The sequence below is a fragment of the Apaloderma vittatum genome, unplaced genomic scaffold (genome assembly GCF_000703405.1).
Source record: "Apaloderma vittatum isolate BGI_N311 unplaced genomic scaffold, ASM70340v1 scaffold9977, whole genome shotgun sequence".
In the NCBI taxonomy this organism is placed as follows: domain Eukaryota; kingdom Metazoa; phylum Chordata; class Aves; order Trogoniformes; family Trogonidae; genus Apaloderma; species Apaloderma vittatum.
Window position 1 is genome coordinate 105,094 of NW_009727813.1, and position 19,500 is coordinate 124,593.

At 38.0% G+C, this 19,500-nt stretch overlaps 1 protein-coding gene across 1 annotated transcript in view; it reads left to right on the forward strand.

Annotated features, from left to right (window-relative positions):
• The window catches only part of SULF1 (sulfatase 1), a 102,174-nt gene extending 88,998 nt beyond the window's left edge, over positions 1 to 13,176 (forward strand). The window contains exons 15-22 of the mRNA XM_009873820.1: positions 705 to 801; positions 887 to 981; positions 1,381 to 1,446; positions 1,905 to 2,077; positions 4,240 to 4,382; positions 4,494 to 4,617; positions 5,443 to 5,476; positions 10,792 to 13,176. Of these exons, the coding sequence (XP_009872122.1) occupies positions 705 to 801; positions 887 to 981; positions 1,381 to 1,446; positions 1,905 to 2,077; positions 4,240 to 4,382; positions 4,494 to 4,617; positions 5,443 to 5,476; positions 10,792 to 10,822 (763 nt within the window). The 3' untranslated portion in view covers positions 10,823 to 13,176. The remainder of the gene's footprint in view (positions 1 to 704; positions 802 to 886; positions 982 to 1,380; positions 1,447 to 1,904; positions 2,078 to 4,239; positions 4,383 to 4,493; positions 4,618 to 5,442; positions 5,477 to 10,791) is intronic.
• Positions 13,177 to 19,500: the final 6,324 nt, after the last annotated feature.

Sequence of the window (19,500 nt, forward strand, 5' to 3'; positions counted from 1 at the left end):
CTAAGTGTATTTTAAAGGAAGGCTTTAGCTTAGGTTTTATTTCTGAAGAGGAGCAGGCATCTCCAAATCTGTAGTCTGCTGGATTTTCTATCTCAGCCCACATCCCTTGCCTTCCACATGTTTTTTGTATGGTTTTTTTTCCCTTGGTAGAGCTGTATTTTCAAACACTGATATTTTTGTTATTGCACCACTTTAAAACTTGAGTGTTCTGTTGGCTGTAACTTTTATTCTTATTGATTATATTGTTCTTTAGCCCACTGACTGTATGTTCTGTTCTTGACTGTTTCACATACTTGGAAGATGAGTCATATTCATGTGGCAAGAGGAATATACTTCTCAGTGGCTGGTGGTTAAGTCAGAAATGGCACATATGGTTAACAAGAGTCTTTAACTTCTGAATAGATTTTTACTTCAGTTTCAATTTGATTGGATTAAGAATCTTCACGATGCCATTGCCATGGCATTTTTGCTAATCAGGGCCAGAGCATCCATCATGGATGAGGATTTTTATTTTGCTAAGAAAACAGATTGAAGCAATTATTGATATTATTAAGTCAACATGTGAAGACCTTGTAGGATTTAATTATTTATTAGTAGACTTTACAAGGAATTGATTAAGAATATTAGAAGAAAGAGAAGAAATGGGTAGGCAATTGAGAAACCACTGACCTTCTCTTTCCTATTTGTTAAACTCATATCTACAGATGTTTTATTCTGCCAAACGACACAATTCACTGTGAGAGAGAGCTGTACCAATCTGCCAGAGCCTGGAAGGACCACAAGGCTTACATTGATAAGGAGGTAAGAGGTATTTTAAAATCTGAGTGAAGTCTTTGCATTGTTTCCTTCTCAAAGAATAATTCTAATTCAGAAATATTCTCTTCAGATTGAAGCTCTGCAAGACAAAATTAAGAATTTGAGGGAAGTTAGAGGACACCTAAAAAGAAGAAAACCAGATGAATGTGATTGTAGTAAACAGAGGTAACACTGAAAGCTACAGAGATTGCTAAAGTTTACACATTTACCAAGTTTTATAAGATGGAGAAAAAAAGAACGTAAGCTTTACTGATACTTGCAGCCATTGCAGGTACTCAGTTAGATCCCTTTTAAGAACAGAAGCTACTGTGAATCAAAAGAAAATAAATGTTAAAATTTTAAACTTAAATATATTTTTATACTGTTAACATATTTGAACCCAGCTGTAGTTTTGCTATAATCTAGCATAGATTCACTCACAGAGATGTAAGTTCTTTAAACAAAAGTTAAAATTCTAAGTATTTTTGTGTAATTCCTTAAGAAAATTTCAAAGTTGTTGTGTTTCTGGTTTGTTTTTTTGTTGATTTTTTTCATCACAATAATTCAAAAAAATTTTCCCTGTAGCTATTACAACAAAGAGAAAGGGGTAAAGGCCCAAGAGAAACTCAAGAGCCACCTTCATCCCTTCAAGTAAGATTGTTATTATCCTCTCACTCTCTCAGCTGGCTTTTTGGTGGCTGGAGAAACATAGTTTTGGGGGTTTGGGCGAAAGGAGGAGGCAAGGGACAGAAAAGGTCACATATATTAAGCTCTCACAAGAAACTACTGGTAGTTTTGGAAAGATTTGTGAAAGTCTATGGACAATATTTTGAAAACTTTCTGGTAGAAAATGAAGTTAATAATTTCAGAAGCTGATTGACCTTACGATTCTTAAAACGTTCTGGTTAAACCTCAGCACAGCAGTGCATCATTTCTCATGCTTACTGAAGATAACACCTTGTCTTAACAGCTTGGGTGGAAGCTGAGAAGGGCATATTTTCAGCCTCTCGTCTTTAAAAAAGCCAGAAAGATACAAAAACTGTTAGAGCTGTTGCTAACCACATAGAGACTGTTCTCTGTCAGCTGTGCCCAACTTTGTCTCTGAGCAGAGAAGCAGCACAGGAAGTGGATGGCAAACTGCAGCTGTTCAAAGAGAACCGGAGAAGGAAGAAAGAAAGGAAAGGGAAAAAGCGTCAGAAGAAAGGAGATGAGTGTAGCCTTCCTGGACTGACGTGTTTTACCCACGACAACAACCACTGGCAAACAGCACCATTCTGGAACTGTAAGTCTTATGTCCACGTGCAGATGTGAGCCGGGTTACTCTGCTGCGTTGCAGAGTTTTCACTTCATGCAGTCAGGTGGTTGTTTTGAAGAACTGGCACCTAGGGATGCTGCTGCTGCTCTTCTTCTGATTTATGAAGGAAGAACATCACTTGAATCTGCTTGTAATTGTTGCATTACTTATTCATATGGAATTATCACAGAAGGCTTGATGCTAAACACTACAGAAACAAAAAGTGTCTTCAAAAATACAAACTTTCGTAACCAGCCACTAAGATTTGTGTCATCTCTTGGAGATCAAGATGACCAAATATTTCATAGAAATTTTAATTGGATTTCCAGCAATTAATAATAACCTTATCCTTCCAGTTGTCACAAATCCTTTTTGGGACTTGACCTTTAGTGTTGTCACAAATTTCAGCACATAGAAGGCCTAATCTAGTTCTATCATTTAATTTCACAGTGTATCATCAACTTACCTTATATTGAACAAAACACAGATAGTTTCCCTTATGAATTCTTCCCATTATTCTCATTTTTTATATTCGAAAGGAATTTTAAAATTACAACTTCAGAACACTCGCTTGGTGTATAAGAACAAAATATTATAACTATAAAATATTTTAAGTTCCTTTAAACTTCAAGATAGGTAGATAACGAGGTCCTATTGAGGCACCCCTCAACATTTCTCAGTATTCAGCAATAACAAAACAACAATTTTCTCATCTTTGGTGGTGGAGAAAGAAAACTGATTGAAAGCTTTACTTTCAAAAACTTCAAGATCAAATGATAATTAAATTATAACATATTTGACTTCAAGCAGGAAATTTTCTGAGAGCAGTTATTCATTTGGAGAAACATGTCATCTCCTGGTGATAATCTGTTCTGATTGTACTAGGACTTCTGCTAATATGCATTTTACATTTTAATATGTTCCTAGAGCAGTCAAATGCATGATTTTTCTTTTAAAGATATCAACTAAATTGGCTTATTATTTTTTAATTGTGGAGTAACAAAAAGTTATGAAAAGCACGCTTGTGGTGATGTGCATTCTGGCAATGCTCCAGCAACAGTCATGAAGGAAAATAGGTCCCTTTGATGCAGCTTATAACTTAAGGTCTAAAGTATTATAATGTCATTATTATTTTTATGAAGTTTGTTCAAAATATTGATAGTGTTACAGCTAGTAATGTGCTAATAAAAAACCCTAAATAGATCTAAATAAAAATCTAAGGTAATATTAGTATTTCGTTATTGGAATTAAAGATATATTCTTCGGCAGCAAAAATCTGTTAGCAGTTTATTTGAAAATTAAGCAATATCTTTCTTACTGTTTTTCTGCTGGCAAAACAGGATTAGAGAAAAGATATATCCAGGTCTCCTCTATGGCTGCTCCTGACACTATGACACCTAGATCCAGCTGCCTTCAGGCTGGAGAGGAAGCCTGCTCTAGGTTTCCTAAGACAGAAAACTGAAAAAAAATGTGTAACCCAGTTACACTGCTTAAGATTGTCCTACAAAGGCCTGATATCTATTGGTCTTCCTTCCCACCTCACTTTTTCCACCCTTCCTGCATTCAGTGGACCAGGCAAGCTCCCTGCTTGCGAATCCACCCCTTCATCGCCCCGTCTCTCTCACTTGCCTCGTTCCAGTATGTTCCTTCGTGCTTTCTTGACCACTGTGTCATCTCCATCTCACTTCTAATATCAAGTAGCAATTTGTCCTTCCTCTGTAGTGCTTACCATTCTGTAATTTTCTGCTGTACTTGCATCTCAGAAGATCTCCTAGGTTGAGATTACTTGCTGTTGAGGGAAACTGCATCCTTACATACAGTAAACAGTTCCAATGAATCCTATATAAAAATCTTAAGCTTCTAGATTTCTCTTGTTGGGGAGTTTTGTGTCTGAATTATGCTCAGTCCCAATAAACCACATAGAACAGAATATGTCTCATTAGCTGTGGAATTCACTATCTTCTGATACTGTTAACTGTATCTTTTTGAAAATTATGTTAGTGGCATTTATTCTGTTTTGGCTGAGATTCTGTCATTCAAAAAGAAGAGGGGCTTTTTTTTTCAGATTGAAAATCCATGGAAGTTTTACCACTATAGGAAATGAGCATATTTTTTCACTGAAAACTAATAACTTGTTTCTTTAATTACAGTGGGCTCTTTCTGTGCTTGCACAAGCTCGAATAACAACACTTACTGGTGTTTGCGAACAGTTAATGACACCCACAATTTTCTCTTTTGTGAGTTTGCAACTGGCTTCTTGGAATATTTTGATATGAACACTGATCCCTACCAGGTAAACCCCTTTCCTCGTTACAAAATGCTGTTCACCAGACTCTTCTAGTTGTTTTGCATTTTTTTATTTCCATTAACAAGTGTTTTTTCCCTCCATTCCTCTTTTTCACAGCTGACAAATACAGTACACACAGTGGAAAGAGGCATTTTGAATCAATTACACATACAGCTAATGGAACTGCGAAGTTGTCAAGGTTATAAGCAGTGCAATCCAAGGCCAAAGGGACTTGAAACAGGTACAAGAAAAACAAAAGTATTTATTTCCATTTTTTTAGGGTTTTTTTCATCTGCGTAAGCGCTAATGAATACTAAGTGCATAAATGCTTTGAATAGTTGGGAATGATCCACATACGTCATCCTGCAAAAACACAAAACCAGGAAACCTCTTTCTAAGTTTGCACAGGTTATTCTGGACAGATATTGATGGCTACCAACATTTGACAGAAATTCTGCAGAAAGGTTAGCATGCTATTTACTCTAAACCATAACAAGCACATGCAGATCTTTCATAACTCTTTTCTCTGTTGCAGGGTTTATTTGGTTAGTTTTTTGCCTCCCAGTAGCCGGTGAGGCCTCAGGCTCTACACCACAGCTGAGAGTTAACGTTGCAAACTTCTAATCAGCAGTAGTCCCCATCATATTAGAGGAAAGCAATATTTCTTTACAACAGTCTCTGAGTAGAAAAATACTTTACTCTGGAATTCATTGCACTTAAGTTTGGTTGATTGAATACTGTGGATTTTTTTTTTTTTTACAGGAATATTTCCTTCTGCATAGTTTGTGGTGTTTCATCTTTGTATCCCTTTCTTCAGCTACAAATGTTTCTCTTTTTTTGCAATATCTAATTGTATGGGGGTTTTATTATTTTTGAAAAATTGCGGGTTTTCAGTTCTTTTATATAAGACTTCCAGGAAATCTTTGTTGGACTGCAGCTCTGTCTTGATTTAACACAGTACATTTCTTTTTAGGAATTAGATGCTGTGCATGGAAAACTACATTTATGAATGGTTTTACAAGTTCTAAACACTAACAAAAGTTACTCTTGTATTTTCCTATATCAGGAAATAAAGATGGAGGAAGCTATGATCCACACAGGTATCCACACTTTTTTATTCTCCTCAGCAGCTTCTTTCCAAATAATTGCATGACTCCAGTCCATTTCAACTAATGTCTGTATCCTGCCATGTTGCACACAGCATAGCTTTTGATGCATGCATTTTCTAACTACTTTACACTGAACTTGACCATTGTTTTTTTAGATCCACCATTGTGCATTTAACGTAGCTCATTGTCATAGCAAGGCTTCGTACAGCTCATATTCCATGCTTGTATCTCTTAGATGTCTACACAGGGAAAATGACACAAAAAGAATCACTTCTTTTGGGTTGTTTTCCTGTTGTTGGGTTGATTTTGAATGGGTCAGGGGTTTTTCCTGAGTTTATTTAGAAAGTCTGTACAAGTGCTTTTTAAATGTAAACCGAAAGCACTGAAAAATATTTTTGAGGTATGTGTATCCAAAGAGCCTAATCAAACCCATGGAAGTAAGGTAAAATCTTCTCACTGAGTTTAGGAAATGTTGACAGATGTGGCTTTAAGCAAAAGCCATGCTCAGTGTGAGCAGCACATGCTCAGAAAGACAGCAGGAGAGAGGCCAATATCAGCACAGCAGAAAGACGAGTGTCTTCGGGCAAGGGAGGCCAGTGCTTTCAGACCAGATCAGACCAGATCACACATGCATTAAATGATTTTTTTTTTTTTTAAAGATTGTGATATTTGAACTGAGGAATGGCGCAAGATGAGGGGGTTTTATACTTAATGCTTGAACCCGAGGGATACATGACAGACTGATATTTACAAGTGTACTTACCCTACCTATGTGCTTATGATGCGTAGTCTTATGGTGGAGGAGAAAGTGAAACATGAAGCCAAAGCCTGAAGAGACTGTAAGATCTCAGGTCTTGAGAGTACTACACCTACTGTTCTTTGAGCAACACTTGTACTCAGAGTCAAAAACAGATAAAAGTCTGTCAAGCGTCGTATTTAGATGTGATATCTTTTCACAATATATCAATTTTAGGCATTTTCATATCCAAGTGCTTTGATGGAGTAGCTCCTGATATACATTATTTACCTCATAAGTAAACTGGGTCCAATGACTATACAAATCTATGTAAAACATTTTTTTCACAGGGTCTTCTGAAAAGAACCTTGTCATTAACTACCAGCAGCCAGGGAACAATTAAGACAATGTGTCTCACTGTTTATAGATCTCAATTTAAGCAGATAGTTTTTCCTCGCAGTCAATTTTGTATTCTCACTTGAGTGCTTTTGGGGTCTCGGAAAATTATAAACTTTCATTTGATTATATCCCAGTTGTTTCCACCACTTGTTACAGCCTAGTGGGAACTGGTTGCCACAATGATAGGAAGTAATCCCTGCAATTATTTTTTAAGTCTTTCATTAGAAGACATCCCTGTAAGCATTCCTCATTTTAACTACAGACCTAGCAGAAATGACATTTTTCAATTGTAGGATTGCATGACATAGTAGAGCACACAAGATTAATCTTTATAACTTGCTACCCTGTGTAGTAATGAAAACATTTTAACTTCTGGTTCCAAGTCAATAAACTTCAACCTACTGGGATAAACAGCAGGTAGAGTATAGCACAAGTGATATTGCTCTGTACCATTACATTACAGAAATACAGTTTCTCAATATACGCAGGTAGCTGAGTTCAGTATTTTGGTTCAAGCCCCATCTTGGTGGAAGTTGGTTTTCTTCTCTAAAACAGTCTTAAATTAATTAAAATCATTTATCAGGAATCATTAAAACAATCTGTCAGAGGATCCATTTCTTGATGCCTGCAGAGTAACAAAAAAGGTAAAGCCCTTTGCTGCTACGTCGTCTGTTCTACCCCTAAGTTTCCTTCAGATCATGTAGTTCTCAGACCTGTTTCCAGTTCAAAACGTCCTGAGTAAGTACAGTGCTACAGGCATTACAAGTACAATATTGAGACAACAGGCCTGTATGGAAATGGCTATTATTGTGCTATTTAACACAGAGGGAGAGAGCTTCAACAAGGATGAACTCATGTCCTTTGATGGACAGAACAACCCTTCAGACAAGGTTGATAACAGGTTGTGGGAATTGCGCACTTCTCTCTCCTCTCCTGCTTTCTGAGGTTTTACAAAGCCACAAAGGAGATGATTGTACTGACTTGTCTTTAATTTCAGTGGAGATATATCCAGATCTCTTATTAGTTTTGAGACAGCACAGCCACGGATGGCATCATGGGACGCTGGGTTATGATCATTGGAGACTGAAGCTTATAATGCTTGTTTTTTAAACAAATTTTACTGTGAACAGTTAGCAACAATTTTTCTTTCTTTTGGGTCTATGACGTAGCTGAGAGATTTCAAAATACTGATCAAGGAAACCACTGTCGTGCTGCTACTGAAATGCAACTCATCTGAGCTTTCCTTTTCACAGCTATTTGTAATGACATTTCTTACAGGAAAGAAAAGGATTTCTTTCCTCTCTCCTTCCCCCTATATGCTTTGGTTTCAGTGGGAAACTTTTCATGCCTACAGCTAAATTGTGGAATTAAGCTGTGAGGTGACTCAGCCAACCAACATACAGCCAGCTCCAACACCTTAAGACTGTGCTTTCCTATTTGTTTAACGTTTATAAATGCAAGTTACCTCTGTCTCATGTGTTTAAACAAGTTGGGATTTTTTTTACTGCTTGACATGAAGATCATTGAAAAACTCGCAGCGCCTTCCCAACTGTAAAACTTTTCTGAGACTGCAGAAACAGTGCCATGTTTAGAGGAAAAAAAACAGATCCAGCACGAATTACCTTGTAGCTCCAACTCAGTCTTTTGAGCTGTGTGTAGGAGCACAGCAAACTCCTTCCTGATCTTCCCCGCAGCACACCTCCATTGTCCTGTTGCTGGAGATGATGAGAAACCCTGTCTCTCTCTGCTGGCCCCTAGACCTTCCCCGGCTCACCCTGACACCCCAGCTTGCCCAGCTCAGCCCCCTCTACCATGCCTGGGAGAGGCAGCTGAGGCTCTTCTGGACCCAAAGGCAACTTTCTGGCCCCCACTTTGCCCCCTGCTGCGCTGGTCCATCCTCAGACCTGTTACTGGTCAAATGGTAGCACTCCTGTTCCAGTTTCTGCCATCATATACTAAACCACTGTGGTCACTGACCTTTCTGCAGTGGTTTGTTTTCCTATATGCTCTGATTTGGCAAAGAAAAAATATATGAAACTATCAACACAAATTTTAAGTGAGAAAAATTTAAACATTTTTTACATTTGCATATCTTGACTTGGTGACAAAATTCCTCAAAAATGCATCCCTTCCTATGATTTCTTCTAGGGCCATTTATACCCCTAAGCAATGCAATAAGAATTTTTTTTCTTCTTGAAACCTCTACAGTGTTTAACTTTTTTATTTCAGGAAACTATCCATAATTTGTCTTACAAAGACAACTCTCGTGACTATGGCATGTTTTCATTTCTCTTATCTACTTCAGGAAAAGAAAGAAGACATTCTGTCATAGTTGTCCTATCAGATCCAAAAAACTTGTGTTGCCTCCTGTAATAGGGAGCTTTCCAAGTGTTTAAAAAAAAATTATGTCTAGAATTTGCTTTTAAAAAAATAAAAGATTTAAATTTTACATTGTAAAATATCTACAGCTGTTGTGTTAAGTGAAGAAATACCAATTAAGATCAAAGATATGGGTGTTGCCACACAAGGAAGTTGATTTCCCTTTGGTGTAGAATAAGGGCCCTCATAATAAGAAAATCTCTTTTTTTTTTTTTTTTTGTCATAGTGGTGTTTTTCTCCTTTTCATATGATGGACTAAATAGTGGAGAAATCCTTTCTGCTGTGAAATTCCAAGCTAAGGAAGAAGCAAAGAATATAAGCTACCTTAGATGAAAGTTATATCTTCCGTTTTACTTGAACAATAAAAAAGGCCAAGTTAAAACCAAATAAATTAAAGGAGAAGCCAAGAACCCACTGTAGGGATGAAGGGCTCAGTATAGATAAATATTTGTGCTCAGTTTGCTGTGTTGGACCATAGCCACTTAAATTTCCCGGTTAATTACTATTAGCCTACCTGCCTTTACAATTTTCAGAAAGAGAGTAAGTCATCTCATTGATTACTAAATATTGACTTCACCATCAATTGTAAGGACAAATTTGCCACTTTCCCTGACAGGCTTTTGCATCACTTGATTTGTTTTTCCTTGTAGGGGACTTCATTGATAAAATGTTTGGGCTGAACATAGTCTGCACAGTGAATTAAATGTGGTAATGGTGTTCAGTGTTACCTGTCGATATAAAATTTCACCCTATATTTGATAATTTGAGTCATGATAGTCACTGTAGTGACTTTAAAAAATCCTTTGGAAGTGGGTTTACTACATGTCTTTGCTTTTTCTGGCTGTGATCCGTATAAAATGCAGCTCCATTGCTATTTATAGACTCGTACATATGCCCTTTATTCAAACATGTTGTTTGAGAGAGATGTTCCACATTTTCTTGGAAAGATATTTTTCTTAATTTTTTTTTTAAAAACCTTTAGGAGATGCTGTATCTGTACATATTTTAATATTATTTTATTTCGCCTAATTGCTCCACGCAAATTAAAATACATGTTTACAGATTAAATAAAATACTACCTTTGGCTATAATTTATTAAATAAAATGTCACTAGCTGGTGTGTAGACCATATGTCTTGATCTATTCAGTCACCAAATTCCTGTGGGTGTTGTTGAAGTTCAGGTCACTAATGGATTTCAGGGTTAGTGCCATATTCTATACTTAACGATTGTTCACTTAGAATCATAGAATCATAGAAACATCAAGGTTGGAAAGGACCTTTAAGATCGTCAAGTCTAGCCTACAACTCTACACCACGCTAACACTAAATCATGTCCTGAAGTGCCACATCCAGCTGTTTTTTAAACATGTCCAGGGATGGTGAATCCAGCACCTCCCTCGGCAACCCATTCCAATGACAAATTTTGGTGAGTTAGGAAAGGCAAATGGATTATTTGTATATTGAAGCACCTTTCCTGCATTGAAATATCAGAGGAAAGATTTATCTCCAACTGTTGTCACAAAGCCCTATTAGACCAGATTTTGCTCTTTTTTTACTCAGCCAGTGGATGTAGCAGAAGACAGGGAGCTTCTTGCCTAGTGTAAAAAAAAACACACCTGGGCCCAGAATCATTAGCATGATGTCAGGAGACATGGAGCGTGTTACATATTGAGCTGCACACATTATGAACAGTGGTGCTTTCAAGCAAATTCTGGTAGAAACACACATGGAAGGTTTGCTTGCACTTTTAAGTTGGTGTTCACCATTAGGCTTTATTCTTTCTTCCAACAGAGGACAATTATGGGATGGATGGGAAGGCTAACCCACCCAGTTTCACTGGTGACACCAACTGGCAAGGACTGGAAGACTTGTACAGTGTGAATGAAAGTGTGTATGGATACAGATACAACTATAGACTTAGTCTGGCTGACTGGACTAATTACTTGAAGGATGTAGATAGGATGTTTGCACTGCTGAACAATTATTACCAGCAAAATAAAACAGACAAGGCTAACACTGCTCAAAGCAATGGGGATGAATCATCCATGCCATTTGCATTGGTGGAAATGACTTCTGCTGAAGAATCAAGCAGCTTCACTGCAGAAGAGTTGCAGCATATTGTGCCAACGGACATCGCAGCCCTCGCTTTGAGCACAGTGAATTTAAGTCAGGAGAGGAAACTTGAATTAAACAACGATATTCCTGAGAAAAGTAGTTTGAATGACGCACACTGGAGAAATAATCATCAAACTGAAAAATGGATGGAGGATAAAGAATCAGACCGTTTTGATACGGATTTCAGTGGAAATGGTTTGATAGAGTTTGAATCCCGGCATAGTTTCATGCTAGAACCCATCAGTATTCCTCAGAAAGACACTCATCAGGACAGTGACGCTGTGGAAGACATATTTGAAGATCAAATATATCTTCCCATGAGGTCCGATGAACCCCTCATTCATCAGGCTGTAAACCTATCCATTAGGGGTGCATCTCTCGGTACCCAGAAAACAGGAACTTTCCTGAAAAAGTCAGAAGAGATATTTGCAGGGGAAACTTCACAAATCCTAAACGTAGAAGGCAGTGCCTCAGCTCCACTCTCCTTGGATTAGAACAAGTTGTAAATCAATATATAAGTTCTCCTTTTTCTTATTCACAAACTAATAAAGGTAATCATGACAACTGACATTCCATGTTTATTGTAGGTACATTCTGCAACTGAATTGGGCACAGTTCAGTATTTGTCTGTGTGCATTTGTTTCACGTGCACATGTTTCCACAGTAATTCTCTCCATTGGGAAACAAAACTTTCAGTTTTTGATGAAAAGAAACAGTGTTAACTTTCAAAGGCAGCAGCACATTCTCCAAAGCTAAAAAGCCTTTGAAGAGGATGTCCAAGTTACTATATTTCCAAATAATCCTAGCATGAATGAATGCTTCGGTCCACCCTATCTGTCTGCATAATGTCTTTTTCATAAATTATTTTAACCACTGGAAATCCTAATGTCATCCTTTTGAGTAAAATGCACTTTTGAAATCTGTATGCCATACCATTTATGAATCTAATACCTTACACATTCTTGGTTTGCTCATTGTCTCATGTAATTGTGAAACGAATAAAGAGATTGACAGGAAAGAAGTAATCAGCATGGATTTTGGAAACAGACACTTTGAATATTATTTTAGCAAAAATATTGCATGTTTTTTTTACTTTGATTTAATTAAATTTACTCTCAGAAAGGTATGGCTAATGATTGTAAACTGTAGGAGAATTTGCTTAAATTCGATTGTTTCCTTATATGTTGATATTGTCAGTATTAAAAATCCATGAGGTTTTTCTGACTTTTTTTTTTTTTGGCTGATACTGGTAGAAAGGTTTACATCAATACATATAAGCTTTTGTCACCACATTTGAGTTTTATTATCCTGAACAGTATCTTGAGAGCATTATTATAATTTCGAGACTTAAATTCTTTTTATTTTGAACAGGCAGTAAAGGGAATGATAAAATCATATTAGATTTACATTATTTTAGATACAGAAGGCAAATGAGGTAAAAAAAATAGTAGTGTAGGGTTTTTTTTGTTATATTCTAAATTTTTTCTTGAACTTTATCAAACATTAAATTTTATGAAGTATAATAGAAAAATTACTTTGAAAATTTGTGTTGCTTAAAACTTAGTATCTTCCCTTGCTCCTTTATAATTTTCAAAATAAACAGCACAATAACAACAGAGAATTACCTCAGACAGATGTAATTCTACAATGTCTACTTCATGGGTGTGTTTCCTGTCTGTTACATGTTATTTAGTGTAGTGAGTACTTTTTGGCTATCGCAAGCACCTACATTCATTGTATTTTAAGTTGAAACTTTTTTAAAAGGAGATTCTTTTAGTAGCATTTTAATAATTCTAAGAAGCAGTCTTTTTGATGGACTCTGTACATATGTTAAAATTACTAGCTCTTTATCTGATGTATGTGTCATGGGCTGATTGATAGAAAAACGTATTTATGGTCATGAATGATGCTATTTGTACATAGGTTTTAAGTTACTAGAATACAAACTGTGTTTTTAAATCTTGTATAATATTCCTGTGATACTTTTATAGAACAATTCTGGCTTCAGGAAAGTCTAGAAGCAATATTTCTTGAAAATAAAAAGTGTTTTACTTTACCTGCTCCAGAGAAGTCCAGATGATCCAGTTTTCCTCCTAATTAAGATTTATTTTAAAAATATGTTAGTAGTTTCAGTTTTAGGAATCCATCCACACTTATAACAATGGGAACTAAATAACGCACTACATTCTCTTAGTTATAAATTATTGCTGGAGATTGTGAATAATATTTTTTTTTTGTTTAACACATGCTGTGATTTTTATTATTTTTTTTAAATTCCCAATTAATCTGATCCTTTCCTTCTTGAAGCCAGTGCGCCGAGCTGCAGAACCAGCAGTTCCCGAAAGTAAAGCAGTGCTCACTCCCTGCTTTGCCACTTCCCTTCTTCCCTGCAGAGCTCTCCCTACAACAGCAAAGCGCAGCAGAACGGGTGCACAGGGTTTAACGAGAGTGCAGCACAGTTTTCTAGGCAGGAGTATCTCCTTGCACAAAAGTTGTCACTAAAAGGAATTTAGGTTTCAAGGCAAACTCTCTCTTACTTGCACTCTATGTTTCTTTAATGGCCTGTGAATAAGATCAGCTTCATAGCTAAAATCAGATTTTGAAGCTACGTTTCTTCAATGATTTTTTCTTCTACAGAGTCCTTGGGCAGTGATGCTCCTGCAGATATGAAGTGATGTTTGTGGGCGTCAGGAAAGGGGACCAATGATTAGCATAGAAGTGTTAAAAAATCTGTCAGTGCAATGAGAGATCAGCCCCTGACAGATGTCTACCCCTGGAAAGCACACTGGCCAGCAAGTCTCAGAGACTGTTAAGGACAAAGGCAAGTTAAGGCAAGGTCCTACACATGTACTCCTCACATCTTTGCACAGGGAATTATCCAGCACCAACTGTTTGCCCTTCATTCTTTGAAAATGCATTTCTCTGAAAGAAACAAGATGCTTTCTTCTCTGTTAACATATGGGTAGACCCAGAGAAGGGAATGGCGCAATAGTGTGGTCCAGCCATTCGCCCCACTTGTCCTTAGTGGAAAAGATTGCCTCTTCCTCAGCTTGAAAGTAAAAATCCAGGACAGTGCCCTAAACTATCACAAGCTTAGATAGTGCCCCATCTTTTAAACTAGGTGGGAGCCTTTTTTATAGTAGTGTGGAGGGAAAAAATACGAGAGTGCATGGTGTGACTGTCAGGAACTTCTTACAGGCATTAGGCAGCTGCAGGCGCAAGAAGAAAATGAACGCCTAAATCTGAGGTCATCAGAAAGCACTCCTCACAGCAGGCTAGAGGAGGACCAAGAGGAGGAATTTCTTGGCTTTTTCTGATCTGCAAAATAGTGGCAGGTGTGTTTCTTTTGAAAGGCCATAGATATTTTTTTTCTAAAGAGGGCCTGGAGCCAGACAGGGATAACTCTGAGGGTTGCACATCTTTGGAAGGTATGAACATTATGTGAACCCTATCTTCAGGGATTTAAAAGAAGTCAGCCAGTACTGCCCCCACAGCCTTGTATTGAGACACTTCCTGAAAGCTTCTACCAACTAAACGCCCTCAGGAAAAACAAAGATGGGCACTGCTTTGTTTCCAGAATGTCAGACATGATACATTTGTTTTTGTGGGTAGGTAAATCCTGCTTTCCTAAGGTGTTAATGCACACATACTGTTATTTAAAATTAAAAATAAAAAATAAAAATGCACAACCATTTGGATCATAGAATCATTCTCAGGCTCAGCCACCTCTAGGTTTACATGCAGTTGAGCAAAGCTTTCTTCAGAGTGTAGGTCTGGGCATAGACCTTCCTCTCTGTCACCACAAGAATCCCTTTAGATACCTGCAGCTGTCTGCACTGGAAGTCACACAAGTGCAGTGGGAGAGGCTCTGTGTGTAAAATATTCAGGGCTGAGAAGCCAAGAGCTGCAACAGCCCTGCTCAGGGAGGATCTGCTCAGGAATAGTCTTAAAACATGAGTCCCGTGGGTGGCTGATGCCCACTGGGTATGACACAGCAATAAAAATTCCCGTTTCAGAGAAAAACAATCCAATTTGTGTGCTCTGACACCATTTTTCAGTGAGAACCGATGTGAAGTTAAGCGGGGTACAAGCCAGAGTCAGTTCAAAATCATATGTCACACGCGAAGGGATGTAATCCCAGCCTGAGCCACCTCGGATCTGCCTGGAGTGACTCTACTGCCGCTCGGACAGCAGGTGTCAGTGCAGAGCCACACACCGCGGCCTCTCCGCGGCCGCTCCACCGCACCGCGGGGCTCCCAACCCCTGCCGAGCGAGCTCGGTTGAACACAGCTCAGCTGAACAGTCTCCAACTAGCAACGGCACCCTTCATCTGCTACAAACCTCACCCACAGCGCATTCCTTGGCTTAACAGTTCCAGTCTTGGACACCGGAGATCAGGGGTATCTGCAAGGTAGGTTTTTGTGTGGTTGTATGTACTGCAAGCGAAGACAGGTCTCCTTCTCTGGAGCCATTCAAAACCCACCTGGATGCGTTCCTGTGTGACCTACTGTAGGTGATCCTGCTCTGGCAGGGGGGCTGGACTAGATGATCTCTAGAGGTCCCTTCCAACTCCTGACATTCTGTGATTCTGTGAAGTCTTAATTAGAACTTGGAAGTCACAGAGCATCTGGACCCCATACATTTCTCTGCTGTCCGTGGAGCAGTAGCTTTTCCTTGGTTGCTCACATCGGCTGAAGCTGCGCTGCTGGCAGAGGGCCTGAATCTGGCAGGTGCCGTTCACACCACGGCAGTTTCTGACTGCTCTGAAACCGAAAGCATTTAGATACTGCAGAAAGACAAGCCGTGTCCTGAACGTGAATTTGGCTGCCTTGTGGCAGCAAAGTTTTGTTTGGTCAGTGCTGGGGTGGGGAGGCTCAAAGTATTCAAGCAGCGAGGTGCTTTCATACAGCTCACCCAGCTGTGAAACACGCACTACAGGTCAAAACACTTGAGTATAAAGGCTCAAAAAAGAAACATGTCTAGAAAAAGATCTGATTTTGTCTGATTATGCACTAAAAGATCAAATACTTCAGCACCTGATTCAGAAGGACTGCACACCTACCCATATACCTTCTCTGTTGCTTTTTTTTTTTGGCAGAAATAAAACACACATGATACGCTTTTTTTTTTTATTTCCAAATATCAAGTATTTGAGAGTTTGTTTTGTAAACACATGTTTACAACAGATGCTGACAATAGATTCATTAAATGATGTGTTACACAGCTTTAAAATTATTCTAAGCTCTGCTGAGAAATAAATATCAACTTAAAAAAACCCCATATAGGAGCCTAAAGTATGCAAAACAAAACGCATAAACCAATTATCTCTTTTTACCACAGCACAGCACCCACACACTCATACAGTCAGACATACTCTACAGATTTCCTTAATACTCTACACATTTGCTTAATAATGAGTTTTTAAAAAACTAAACAGTTAGAGGCAGTGCGCCCACTCCATGCTCCTAACAAACTACCCAGACTGTTGCTGTTCTGCTTAAATCATTTGGTAGAGGTACGTGCTGCAGTCAAGAGCAAAACTCTCGTTTGCTCAACTAGAGAAAAGACCAGGTCTTTTCTGAGGAAAATCTTCACTCAGCCAGGGATCTCACTGACTTCAAATTACTTTTTTTGCTTTTGCTTTTTTTTTTTTTTCATACAGAAACTTGGTTCAGGATGAGTTTGTACATTTTCTTTTGGTTTTGAAATTTCTCTCCCTGTTTTCAAATATGGAATTTGTTGAAGAGGTAACATTTCTGATCTGTCAGTTAGAGGGGTAGCTCTTAGTGATATTTAGAATACATAAGCATAAGCAGTCTAGGCCCAATAACATAATTACCTTTCAGAATTCAGAATGGAAGAGTAAAAATTTGTCTTCAAGACTTTAAAACCAAAATGCCCTGTTTTAAATCATAGCTCACTTTAAAGTTGAACAGATTTTTCCACTGCTAGAGGTAGAATTTGCTCTTATTCTACCCCTCTTTTTCTGGTATTCCATGGAAGAATATTCATATTTCAGATCTGAATCCTCAATTTAATTCAAATGCTTACTAAAGTTGCTTTGTTAAGGGGTCCCAGAATTTAGCCCAGTGTTTCTTGTCATTACTATAGAAATTATTTTCAGCCTCTGCTTAAGCAAAGCCACTAAATAAAGTAAGATGCTACAGCAGGATGAATACATCCTACGCAAAATTTCTGCAGTCTGTACAGCTTTTACCTCAGCTGTTGGGGCTGAGCCTGGCCCTGTACTGCCTCCTGAAATGACTTTCCTACAGAAGAGCTAGGTAGGAATTAGCCCATCAGGAATTACAAACACTATCTTTGCTGGAGCAGTCCAGACTTTAACAAGAACACATGTAGTTGCATCATTGACACACCCTGAACATGTCATTTAAGTCATAGTGAATATATCATAAAATACTTCAGTACCTATTAGCACCACAGTGTTGTTTAGTCATTCGTCCAAAGATTATCGAGCTGTCTCACCCTTCCTCAAGGTGAACAATGCTTTGGATGCTTTCTGTAGCCCTTCATGAATTCCACAGCTTTTTACCTATTCTATATCACAAAGAAAATGTTATTACAAGATAACATTGTGACACCTGGTTTGAGATAGAAAAAATAAGAAAATACAGTACACACAACACATAATAATCAGAAGAGTAGAATGGAACCTGAATAAATAAGTATCTGTTTTGTAACACCTGAAACCAAGAAAAGTTCAGAGCTACTTCAATCTTGTAGAGCTAAGCCTATGTTTAAAACACTCTATTAAATTAAAACAAAGCAGCTTATCTGAAGGACTGGAGGTGGGAGAGGTTGCTAAAAACTACAGTTATTAACTGTAGCTAATGTAATGGATATGGCTATAGGATATGGATATTGTTAGCTGTCCTCCTTAATTTACATAATAAATTCCGTGGAAAAGATAGGGAAAATTTCCTTCCCGAGGATCAGGTAGGCTTTAAAACCTTTGGCCACATAAGAACATATATTTTTAGTGATATTCACTGTAAAGAAGAAGAATCATGTGAATCCTGGCCATTAGAAGTCCCCAGGCTGAAAGTTCCACATCTCTACTTTGCAACAACATTTACACGTAACCTTTAAAAATTGTTTTTTGTAAAACAAGAGCTATTAAAAAAAAAAAAAAAGAAAGAAAAAAAGCCATAATTCTACACCAAGGAATGAATCTACCACCATGATGTTGCCTGTCCATCTTCTAAGCATTCTAAAGGATAAAAATGTCCGCAACATTAAGTCCAATACGTGAAGAACACAAAATGTATTGATACAGGTTTAATCTGCAAAGGACAAACACACTGTCCAAAGCAATGCTAATTCAGATAGCAGTCCAGAAAAATCTCTGATCTCCACTACCAGGTGTTTTAAGCCCCTGGAAAGCAACCACAGCTGGATGGCTTCAGCTGGGGGATCCCGGACACTGCAGCACGCAGCACAGCATCTCTTATGACATTTATAAAAGACACATTATTGAAAAACCAGAAAAATATGAACTTGTTTAGGAAATATTTTGTCTTTGAAAACAGTAGTAGTAACCACTGAACAGAGCATAAAAGCTACACAAGCACTTGGTATAACTTAGTTCACACATGCTTGCTGAAGTGCCAGCTTGTTAACGTCCAGCCCAAGGTACTGGCTCAGTTCTTTGGCCTCATCATTAAAGTGAGGAGGCTGAGAATCTGGCTCCAAAATAGCAGTAAGACACTTTGGACCTATTTATCATCATTTTTAAGTCAAGAGAACACCACAAAGAGCTGTGGCACTACACAGATAGAAAGCATAGTAAGGCAGCAATAATTCAGGCATTTAGGGGGAAAACCCACAAGAACAGTACAGAATGTGCTGACCCTTCTCCCAGCTGTGCTGTCTGCAGTAGGCAGCACTTTGCCCCTTTTGTGCTGGGCACTGAAAATTTGTCATCTGAACCTCTAGGTCCAAATTCTCTGGAAGGGTACAGTCCGAACCCACAGCATCACTTGAGCAATTTCATTGGCTTTAAAGTCAGAAAGATGCCCTCATTTGATCCTTCTCCCCATGTAATGCACAGATCTTCAGCCAGAAACTCATAAAATAAGTGAATGGCAGGAATATCTAGAATGTATCTCTGAGCATGTTCACAAAATATTTTGAATTTGAATTCTATTTCAAAATGAAAGCTTTCCTCCATTGCCACGTGCATAAGTAGCCACACATGAATGTCACAAGGTAGTACTAAAGTTCTACTTTGTGCTATTCTGGTTACAATGATCACTGAATCCACAGGGAAAATAAATCCTTTCTGAATGCAGATAGGATTCAGTCCAGTACTTACATACATGCATTATTTTGAAGTGCATTACTTAAGTATATAAACTTGCATAC